Consider the following 12,261-nt stretch of genomic DNA (forward strand, 5'->3'; position numbering starts at 1 on the left):
TTGACTCGAGCATCAGAGGGTCGCTGTGTAAACAGGCAGGGAACTCTTGACCAAACAAAAGATTTAAAGTGGAGATAAAGGCTGAGACAAAAAGGGGGCACGCGCCCACACACACACCACGTATTCAAGCCGCGTGCTATGGAGGACGCGCACTCCGTTCAGAAGTAGTAGGAGGAGAACGAGGAGGAGGAGGAACCAAAAATCTTTACTTAACATCACTTCTCCACCGCCGGGAAAGCAAACACTCCTCCTGGAGCTGCAGAGGAGCGAGAAGTAAGATCGATGCCGACTGTGTGTCTGCAGAAAGCCGTCACCAAGACCTGCAGACCAACAGCGACTATTTTTGAATTTTCTTCAATCTCTCCTCAAACACGCTGAGGGGCTCCGGGTCTGCAGGAGCGCTCGCTCCCTTTGGGACTCTTGGAGAAGTTTGCGGGGAAGCTCCTCCAGGCATGGAGCGACAGCTCCTCTGACTGACGGCCGGTGGATTTTTCTCGCATTCTCTGTAAATAATGGTGAGTGTAAACATTCTTGATTTGTTTTCTCATACAGAGAGTTGGTGGCGTCGTTTAATTTGGCGTTTGCGTTTACACATTTCAGAGCGGGTTTAGCACTGGGCTACTCCTTTAAAATATGCTGCGTTGCAAAATTTGCAAAATTAATCTCCGTTTAGGACATAAAACTTGATTTACATACATATGTATAAAATGTTGGATTATTTTACATTTGAACTTTTCTTTGAAAGAAAAATCTTGATAAAACACAATAACCTAAAATAGCCAAACCCTTGTTTTTTTTAAATCACGTCACATAGCCGCCAAGATTTTTTTTCTATATTTGTTTTCAGTTAAGAGATATAAACAAAAAACTATATCTGTGCCTAACTGCATTGTATTTTTAATGCCAACTGTTTCACATAAGCGCATTGTGCACCTTGAATATATTAAAATTTAAAATTAAGTTTAATAAAGAAAAATATTATTATTTATAATCATAGTGTTTATTAAACAATGTCATAGGTCACAACATAATTACGTTTGCCATTCACTCGGAATTTTTAAGAAGTGATTTAGAGGAGCAGGAAACCCAAGGCTGACCATCAGCAAACGGTTTATTTGTCTCCCAACATGCTGTTTAAATATTCAGGGTAAAAGTGCGTGAAGGGCCTTCGCATTTAATTGAACATTTTGTTTTTCTTGGTTCTGGTTGAATCAGTGCTACACTTTCTGCTCACTTTCTGCCTAACTACAGAAGATTATATCCAATTCACTGACAGGCCTCCAGCAGCCACGCAGAGACCGTCATTACAGGAAATTAGGGGAGCCACACTTAAGCATTTTTCAAAGCTGGTATTCATTTTTTTTTCTTTTTCAAGGACCCCTTCATGACTTTAGACCGAAAAGTCTCTCTCTGCCTTTTCTGCTTTTTTCAACACTCATTCCTTCATTTTTCTTTTCGACTGCAGAATCAGAGCCGCAACCATTAAGCTGGTTACGTCCTTTTAATGACATTATGATGCAGTTATATTTTCTGGTAAATTTGAGCTTTTTTATAAATTGGAACAATTTTTAATCAAGGCTAAATAAATTTTTATTGACCCCAGAACAAGCTTTTATTTGCATATATTCCTGTTAGAAAGTAAAGACGTGTAAATAGATTGTATGGAGGCTCACGCTCGGAAATTTCACTCTCACCAGTAGGTTTTTCATTACAGAGGCAATGCACATCTTTTCTTGTCAGTTTTAATTATCTGAAACAAACCTTCAGATAAAAAGAGAATATTAGTTTAGATAGCACCTATATCATGTTTCTATTCTCAATGGGCTGTAAATCCTACTAAATCTCCTGTATTTTAAGCCCCACAAATAACATCCAGGGGTCTGCTGGAGGCTGCTGAGCGGTGTGCTTAGACCACATACCGAACGTGTGGGCTTGACTGTGTTTGATTTAACACTGTGGTTCCTCTCTTAATAACACCAGGCCCCATTTCTGGACTGCCTCTCGATGGCTGACCCGAGGCCCTTCTTAGTTGATCTCCCCTTCTCTCCCCTCAGCCTTCATGGTTCTTATTACCCGGTCTGATAAATTGTGAATAAGCAGCAGCCTAAAAAGTCCTGGGATGTGAAGAATTCCCCATCCTGTACACTGAAGGCCCCCCACCCGTGATCCCCCCTAAGAAAACACAAATTAATTCCAAGCCTCTCTGTAGCCAAATGTTTCTGGAATGATAAATATTTTCATAGGAAGTTCTGCTCTTCCTGACTTTATCTGCCCCAATTTTATTATACCCCTTCACAGCTGCTTGCGTCTCAATGTCTCTCAGCTTCTGTGTATCCCTCTCTCTTTTACTTTTTCTCTCCATCCCTCCTCGTTTCATTGGCTGGGAGTCAAACAATTGTACCTGCATAAATTCAAGGTTACAGAAGAACTTTCGGGCTAAACCAAATAGTTTACTTTTTTTCTGGCGTGCTGCTCATTTAATTTTGCTCATTTCTGCTGCTGCAGAAGCTCAGATAGTTCAGTATTGTTTAGTTTCCTGTCTTTGAGCTTTAACAAGTACTCTGAGTGTTGAGAAAATGTACCTGAATGTGGTTGTGGTTATTGGCATTTACTTGCATCATTGAGGTCATATTTGCATGACTGCTACAACACTTTCTACACAATATATAATAAAAGAAATACATTTGTCACAAGCATCTAGTTTGTCAGATGTTTAATGATTGCTTGATGCAACATGTAATCCAAACACTAAAGACAATAAGATTTAACTATACTTTTCAGTCAATAAAAATAATGACATTTACTTTTTGTTTTTTGTCGTTTTTAAACATACAGTTGTTTAAAAAAGACAGTTTTGCTTCCATATAATCTTTGTTTTCCTCTTTGAAGTCATGTCTTTTGTAAATAGTTTATGAAATAAAAAAATGGAGGAGCCTGTCTGTACTGCCAATTTTATCTGAACAAACAGCACGTCATATTAAAGTAAAAGACTTAAAGTTTTAACTTATCAAAGGGTCTTTCAGTTATGACTTAATTCAACCCATCTCCTAGCAACATTTTATTAAATAAACATACATAAAGCCAGTGTTTTCCATTTAAACAACATAAAGACGTACATGAAGATGTCAACTGAGATTTAAATAGGGTTGAAAAGCTGTTGAGGAAAAGTTGTTAAGGTTGATCAAATGGGCTAACTGTGCCTGACTTTTAATAGCTTTTAAAATGTTTTATTTTTTTTCTATCAATATATAAATATCCTCAGCTCCATTTCTTATATCCAGTTAGTCCCCAGAGAGCTCTTGGGTCTGGCTCAGAGGTGGTACTTGCTGGTCTGCGATTGAAACAAACCCTGTGCTGTGGGCAGACAGCAGCTGTCCCCATTACTTATCGCTGCTCTTGTTATTTCAGTTTGGAAATTGTAAAGCCACACACGTTGTAAGCAACACGTTAACTAACACTGTTTCTACTTTTTTTATGTAAATATTTTTTTGGGCAAGAAAATACTGTCTCAAATAGTTTTAGTTTTCTTTTCTAAAGATAGTCTTTCTATCAACTACCTTAAATTTTAGTTTTTCTTTCTCCATGAACTAACTTGATCTTCAATCATGAATCTCACTATATTTCATTCTTGTCTCTTTTCCCCTAAGTCAGTTATTCATTAATTCTACTTTAAAAGATGTAATTGAACCTCACTACATCTATAGCGCTTGTGAGCCTCACCTATCAGTTAGTTCTGTCTGACCAGCTGTTAGCAACTAGGGCGGCCAGTTGCCATCTTGTGCAGAAGAGCCTGATAGAGGGAGAACCTTTTCATCCTAATGACTAATAAACCAGAGTGTGGAGTGTGTGCCCCTGCGTGTGAGAGCGAGTTCATTAGTGAAGGCAGGAGCAGTCAGGCGTGTGTCACTTCTGAATGTGCGAGTGCATGTTTGACCACCCTCCCATCTCTGGACCAGATGTTTGTTACCTGGGAGCCAGACCACCATCTGACTGGGGTCAGCCTAGTCCTCTCCTACAGGCTGGTGGGAGGTCTGCCAGCTGTCTCTCTGCCTGACCCTCCGTCCCGGGGCACTGATTCTGAGGGAGACTGGGTCTAGGCCATGGAGTAGGTGGTCCCACTACAATTTTGCAATATTAAACAGGGACATTTTTAAAATATACTCTTTGTTCGTGTTCTTGGACATAGAAGATGGACCCAATCTTTCATAGGAGGCAGTGTTTTAAAGGGAATTAAAAAACAATTAAATAATAGTTTCTTAAGAAACAGAGATAAAGATTTCTGTAGCAGACAATTTTGGTTACTTAGAGACGCAGAGAGGGGGTCCTGGGACTGAATACGTCTTGTTGCAGAAGTCACTCAAGTGAAAAGAAAAGTCCATCAGGCCTGGGGGTAAAGTTACAGAGCGCAGACTGAGTCGACAACAGCTTCCCTGCTGCCAGAGATTAATTGGACCCCGTTGTTGAATCCTTGTGTTTCGGGAAAAGGAGCTCTGGTCTGTTGTTATATGTAGTCCGTGTTGACTAGATTTAGGGAGCGTTAGTCAGGTTTGTGTGTGTGTGAGTGTATTTGTGCAATTATGGTTTTTAACCTGTCAGTAAGGATTAATCAGTCATGAAGGTCTTAAGTGGTCACTCATGTTTACAAGTTATATCGCTGGTAAAGCAAACATTGTATATCAGTCACTATAAATAAGGTCTATTTTGACACAAAATAGACCTTATTTATTTTTTACACAATTAAAAAAAATTATATATTTATATTACCATGTGAAGTTATTTTAAATAATAAAAAAGGGGACTAATGTAAAAAGCAGATGAGCTTCAGTAGAAAATGTCTTAATAAGTTAAGGCTTTATTATTTCTACCATCATATAACCTCATCTCTATACTATGTAACTGCAAATAACATCTGTGCTTTCTTGGTGGGATGTGGTGAGAATGAATTGCACACATCTACTGTTTTGACATAGCAGCCATAAAAGGTTGTCATTTAATCTCTCTGAATCAGAATAATTAAAACACAATCACATCTAAGTTTCAACAGATTAGCATTTGCTTGAAAATACTCTCTGCTTTAGAGGAGCTTTTTTGTGCACACTTCAGAAACTCCAGACATGCACTCAAAGATTTTTTTAACTTGTGCAGTTGACTTATTGGTTAAATTCCACGGTGTAAAATATATTCATATGCATTAAAATTATGTAACACAGTGTTGTCTTCAGATTGTTGCATCACTTTAAAATGAACTTTAAGGCTTCAGTCTCTGGTTACATAAACATACCTAAAACAAAATAAGCCGCAGTCCCTCATTGGTGGTGTTTCAAAATTTACTTTGAAATTTGTGCCATACTGTCTGATGTTTTTGATGTTTTTTCCATTTTGTGTGCATTACATGGCACTTGTTTCCAGACATTAAAGTATATTTGTTTAGAAATAGGAAGTGTTTTGTCAGGATGTAAATTAAAAACATCATTACGTTTATGGAGTGAAATACACATGATTATGATTAGAGCTGTTACTCACTCCTATTTTTACCCATTATTGCAACATTCTCACCTTGCCCTGAGAGCATTATTAACTTTTTACAAAAAATGTATTTCAATTAAATTTAAGTCTGGACTTTAACCAGGTTATTTGAACACATAAACTTGCTATGCTCTTAATTACTTTGTTGTGCCTCTGTGCTTTTGTTTTAGATTGCTTTTCTGCAGTTAGGTCAGTGACAACCTAGAATCTATGCAGCTTTTTATGAAAGATTCTCCCACCTTAGCTGTGGATCTCTGCAGGTCATCCAGTTTCTTGTCTAGCCTGGCAGATAGATTTGCAGATGTGTCTTTTTTTTTTTTTTTTTTCAGATTATGCATTGAACTCTCTATGAGAGTTTTGAAAAATAACTGTGCTTTAAAATTCTCCACAACTTTATCCTTAATAATCTTGGTGTGTTCTTTATCATCCTGATGTTTCATTTTCTCTAACAAACGACTTCATACAACTGTGGGATTGATACTGACTTTAATTACTCTTAAACTGACTCATGGACACAATGGGTTTCACTGGATTTATTGTTTCTTCACTTTTGATATTAAATTGAAAGATTGATGAATATATATGTTTATTATACTGTTTACTGATTGTTTTGGCTTGCGTGCATGTTGAATAATTTGCATTCTTTTATTCCACACTATCTTCTGAAATTCATAGTGATGTAGAATTGTTTCTTTCATTTGTCTTTCCACTCATTTTTGTTTCCCCTTGTCCTTCTCTATATCAGCTGTGTGTCAGTAACGACTAAAGAGAGCTGCAGATGGCAAATGGCACCATTCCCCTCCATGCCCCCCACCCACCCCAAAAGGAAAAAAAAACTTAACAGTGTCCTACAGATCCAGATAGTGCCCTCCTTGTTATCAGCTTCTAAGAAGAGACATCTCTGTGCAGCAGTGATTTAGCCCCTCCAGCTTTTCCCCAGGCACTTACACTGACCATCTAAATTAGGGGCTCCAGGTGGGGATCCATATGGTATGATTATAGACTGGCAAGTCACTTTTTCAGGCTGTTGATTGACTGTTTCAATAAGGGTCAGGCCATCAGACTAACATTACAATGTGTAATATGACTCTTTTGTCACATTGAGACAGATGGGAGCATATTTCAAATATTAAGATTATAAATGCATACTTAGTGAGATAAAGATAAAGACATAGAACTCATATAACTTGATTTGTGTGAATAACTGAAAAGGCCAACTGAGCCTTATTTATGTAGTACTATTTATTTACTACTAGCCCCCAGTCAAGTGATGGCAGCTCCTCTGTTTTATATTTCTGGTATAAATAAATTATGTAAAAAAGGTATTTTTATGTATGAGAAGGGCACCTCCATTAGTTTTTTTTTCTCCTAATTTAGCAACCAATAAAGCATACTCTGTGTTAAAAAGTTAAACCCAAAATGATTTATATCCCTGGAAGCAAGGATGATGATAATCAAACCATTTATTGGTATTGTGACATAATTTCCAGCGCCGTTAGATTCATATTTATTATAGCAACAATTAGTTACATTATGAGGTTTCGAAACTTCAACAATTAAAAGGATTGTTAGAACTTTTTTTTTTCTCTGTTAGTCCCTCCTCTCGCCCGGAGAGTTAGCTAGAGATAGGCACCAGCAGCCCTTCCATACCCACTAGGAAACAAGGGTGTACAGAAACCAGCAAAAAAAAAAAAGCAAAAAATGTTTTCTTAAAAAATTTAATGCATTTATTATATGGTTTTAAACCTGCAGTAACTAATTAAAGTCACCAGTGTCCTAAAGCATCATATTAAGTAATGTGTAAATTATTTTTATTAGAGCAGTATTTGTGTTTGTGGGACCTTAACTTCAGTTACATTTAGTCCCTTATATTCTATGTTATTACCAAGAAAAAATTAACAATGTGTTTTTTGAATTGTTTTTGATATTATATATTGTTATTCCATTAAAAACTCAAAACATTGTGATTAAGCTTTCCTTCCATAGTGCCTATCCCTAAGTTAAAGTAACATTAACATTTTGGAATCAAGAAAGCAGCTGTGGAAACATGCAAAGCTGACCAGGACTAAAAGAAGGCTTTAATTTCATAAATACAAATAAAGATTTTTTCAATTGATTAAGAAGGGTAAAGATAATTTTTAACCTGGCTATTTTTAATACCTTTTGCAAAGAGATACTCTTTTGACATAATTTTATTATGTGTTGATAGATATTTGTCTCCTGTTAAAAACACACCTTTTGGTAAATCTGCCAGGGGTATGAATACTTTTTAGCTTTACTATGTAGCTCAGGGTTATCAGATTGTCTTACAAAACTGATCTAATACCGCCAGCAGTTGCCATTTACACTCAAGAGGTTTCACACAAATTGGTGAAATGGGCATAACTTTTACAATGAAGATTTATAACACTGTGGAATATATTGTGAAACATAAAATCTTTTGGTTGCTGAGGGTACTTGATATTCCTAGTTATGGAGAACTAATATGTCTTCTCAGCTTCAACTGTTGAAGTAGATAAACTCATTAAAGTAAAAATATATGCCTTTTAATCAAGAGACTTTATATCAGAGTGCTTACGTCAATCATTAGATAAACCATGAAAGGTGCTTAAGTTTATGAAAATATACTGTTTGGCAACCTGACAAACGTAGCAAGTGTAAAATGTTCTTTTTCTTCTGTATAAACTTTGCTACATTTTTTTTCTTTCCTTTTTACCACTTTTACTTATGAATAAACAAATGAAAATTTATGATTGAATGTCATGAATCCCCACAATAACATTCTCACATGGTCAGTGAACACATAAATTAACTATTTCTTAACTGTGTTCAAAACTCATTCATTTCTGTATAGTCATATTTTTATTATTAAATAGTTTACTTATTAGAATGCTCTTTGAAGAGTTTAAACTCTCATTTGCACTTAATGCATAACACACAGCATAAAAGCTAAAATTTGATATCCGTGAAAGAAGCAGCGGTCTAGCAGATCCCTGGAACCCAGGTGAAGCTGGTGGAACTGGCCTTGTGGCCCCCTGTGGCCCCGCGGAGTTTGTTTTAGCTTTAGTTTCAGACCTCGGCTCTCCACAGCTCTGCTGAGCTCTGCTCATCTCCCCTCCGGTGTCCTGTAGTTCCCATGGCCTTGGATGCCCTGCTCTTGGGCCTCACCCTGAACAAGGAAGTGCCTTGGTGGTGACACACATAGTTCTTCAAGAACTATATGCATGTGTGTCTATTTTGAAATCAAGAGCATGCTAAATGACCATAAATTTCAATTTTGATCTGAGAGAAGTTCTAAGATATGCAAAGCACTGCCCTGATATTGTTCGTTGCCCACAATCATTGTCATTTTGTAGGGCAACAAAGTCTGCTCTGATAAAGACCACACCAGGATTTAAGAAAAAGTAACATAAAAAATGTTGAACTATTTCTGATTTTGGATAATTAACATACACTCAGGTCTTAAAATTAAAGCTTACACTTAACACTTAACATTTTTTATTAAAAAAATAAGAAAAAGAAAAATATGCATACATCTATTTTTGTCTTTTTCAAATACCACCCTGACTTTTCTTTAAAAACATTTTGCCTCAGCAATTCACAATTGTTATCTCTCTTTCTGGTCATGTTTTCTGCAAAGTTAAAGTTGCAGCATAGCTACAACAGAGTGGCTCCAAGGCAACTGCAACAAGAAGGAGTAAAGCTGAATGCAATAAAAGGAGATAAATGGAATACTGATGGAAATCCCAAATTAAATGTGACAGTTTTGTTTTAACATTAAAATTGAAATACTTTGGCAGAATATTCAACATTTTTAAGAAACATTAACTTTCAAAACATTGTAGTTGTGGTACATTTTAGGGAAAATATTTATATACAATGCATGATTTGCAGAAACCTTGTTCTGCAAATCATGCAGACTTCTTTGTGCAGCACAGCCACAAGAAAACATTGCTAGAAGCTTATGATTCTGGACAAACTCTATTTTAATCCAGTACTCAGTGTTGAAGAAGGAATCTGGTGTGTCCTTGTGGGTAATTTTGTTTGAAGATGTTAATTTTGAAGCTCCTTGGGCGACCCTCTTTTATTGTAAGACAATGTAAAACTCATTTCACCATGGACAACCACACTGGATTTTCATTTTATTAAAAGGCTTATCTCTTGATAACTTCTACATTGCTCCTAAAAATCTTAACCAATGTTCTTTTTATGTAAAGGGTCAGTCTTGGACTTTTTTTTCTGGTTTTCTTTTTTTTTATGACATCCTCATGGACTTTCTGGGACTGGGACTCTTATTGCTTTGAGTATTAATCAACACATTGGTTCAGTTAAACAAATCCTTACGCAGGCAAAGATTAACAACCATCTACAGTCAATTATGGTTAAAAATTAGTTACAAAGATTTGTCCTTGTCATGCTAACATACATTTCTTTTACCATTTATTTAAAATATTAGAGTATATATGCATATATTTCAGCTTGTCTGCATAATTTTGAGCCTATATATAATATAGATTATGCATAATTAATTAAATTTTATGCCATTAGTTCTAGTTTTTTTCATACCTTCATTATTTCCTAGTAAAGACCAATTGAGAAATCAAAGTGCAAAATTTATATAGAATTCATTCCTGACTAGTTCTCATTACAATTGTGTTACAAGCTGAATTAATATATAAAAAAAAATATAAATAAATTTATATTTGGATTATCTAATAAATTAAAATCTCAGTAAAAATATATTTTATATCTGATGTTAATCAGAGAGTCTCCAGTGAGTCTAATCCACAATGAGAAGGGCAGAAAAACTAAAACAAAATCTCCAGTCTTATCTTGTTCTGTTTAACAAAGCTCTACTGTTCGCCATTGAGACTAGCATATTAAAAAACACACAGTGCTGTCACTTGGCAGTTAACACAGCTTTGTTTTTGGTGTTTACGTTCCTTCTGCGGTTAGACAGCCTGGATATTTTCAAGGTGTCGAAAGTACAGGTGCCAGTCAGTAGTGTAAATCAACAATTTTCCAGGAAACATTTATAATTTGACTGCCACCAAATTTGCTAAATCTCTTCACACAGATATAGAAGTTCAGCTCCCATTTTTGTTTTATACAATCACATTTTGCCTCATGTTTATGGATTTTTTTTTCTACTTCTTTAGCTGCCAAAAATCTGATGAAAGCAGAAGGCAAGTCTTCGAGGATCAGTGAACTCCATATTTGGGCCCTGATTGTTTCCACAGAAGTTGCCATACTCAGAGGAACCTGATTTAAGAGGAGGGTGATAGGATAAAGAAGATACGGCTCTCTCAATCGGAGCAGGTAAGCGAGAAAAAAGGAAAAGAACGAAGCAGAAAGTCCCTGAAGTTATCAAACAGGTTTTGTGACCTTATTGTGAATCACATTGCCAAGATAAAAGATCATTTACTTAAGACGGTTCCTTAGTTTTGATCAGTGAGATTTTTTAGGACATGTAATGTAACCATTTTTAGACCCAAAAAATCATCTACTTATTTTTTAATACTTTTCTTTTTTATTAATAAAAAGTTGTGAGTTTTTTTCAACTGTCCTTTTTACTTGATTTACAGCTCTTCTCATTGACGGCTTCAAATTCAGAGCTTTGGGACCTCTGAATTAAACAGATTTATGATGCAGTGCATCGTGTCTTCTTGCGTTTACGTAGAAGATTAAAATAAAGAATAAAAGTTTAGAATTTTGATTGTGAGACAAGTCCAACAGTATTTATGCTTTTTAGAAGCTCTTTAAAGTTGTCTCACTTTAAAGAGTAACAGCTCAGATTTTTGTCTGTTGTTCTCTTACTGAAAACAGTTCTTCACTCCACAATTAAATTTCCCAAGAACAAATGTTTTGCAATAACAACCTTATTTTATGCTTTCTGTCTTGTAGGATCAAAGCCATGGCTGCATACGGACAGACTCAATACAGCCCTGCCCTTCAACCCGCTGTACCATACACAGCTTATACGCACCACACACAAGGCTACAGCATGCCTTCATACAGTGAGTCCAAACAAACTCAGTATTACGTTTTAAAAATTTGTTATTACTGAAAAAAGTTATCTCTGCGATGTCAGCTGAAAGGGTAATAAAAGACTGAATGATAGGTCAATTCAGTATCTTTTGGAAATGTCCACTATTGTTTCATCAGTCCTCAAATATTTTCCCCAAAAATGTGTTGTTTTTATTTTGGAGAACTTTGAGCAGACATTTCTGTTGTTTTTGTTCAGTAGTGGTTTCCACCTTTATTCTAACTGCAGTATCATAAATGCTGACCTCAACTGTGGTCTTTAGTTCTTTAGATGTTTATCTGACATAATTTATTACCTCCTGGATGAGTCATGGATGTACTTTTAAAAGTAATTTTGGTAAGTCACTCACTCCTGGGTGGGATGTTTTTTTTTTTTTTTTTCTCAATTTGTAGAAAATGTTTCACTCTGGTTCACTAGAGTCCCAATTGCTTTTTAACTCTTTCTAAATTAAGATATGTAATTTAAGTTTTTATCTGATTTTGAATTTCAGTAGAAAAGGGGCACGGTGTGTTTCCTTTGAAATATTTCAGGATACTTCATGTTGTCAGGAAAGTTCTATTTAAGTAATGCTTTAATTCTGCATATCTGGAGGTAATCAGCCCTTAGTGAAGTTGAACTCAGCTGTACAAAATGTTTACGATGTTCAGGAGGCATCTTGGCATTCTGAGATTTCAGATTTCTTGGGACAT

The 12,261-nt window shown here is 35.9% G+C and overlaps 1 protein-coding gene across 1 annotated transcript in view; it reads left to right on the forward strand.

Annotated features, from left to right (window-relative positions):
* The first annotated feature begins 237 nt into the window (after nt 1-237).
* Nucleotides 238-12,261, forward strand: part of eya2 (EYA transcriptional coactivator and phosphatase 2) — a 28,251-nt gene continuing 16,227 nt past the window's right edge. The window contains exons 1-3 of the mRNA XM_055027331.1: nt 238-515; nt 10,686-10,845; nt 11,431-11,543. Coding sequence (XP_054883306.1) covers nt 11,441-11,543 — 103 coding nt within the window. The 5' untranslated portion in view covers nt 238-515; nt 10,686-10,845; nt 11,431-11,440. The remainder of the gene's footprint in view (nt 516-10,685; nt 10,846-11,430; nt 11,544-12,261) is intronic.

The sequence above is a fragment of the Poeciliopsis prolifica genome, unplaced genomic scaffold, assembly GCF_027474105.1.
Source record: "Poeciliopsis prolifica strain line A6 unplaced genomic scaffold, Auburn_PproV2 SCAFFOLD003, whole genome shotgun sequence".
Taxonomy (NCBI): Eukaryota; Metazoa; Chordata; class Actinopteri; order Cyprinodontiformes; family Poeciliidae; genus Poeciliopsis; species Poeciliopsis prolifica.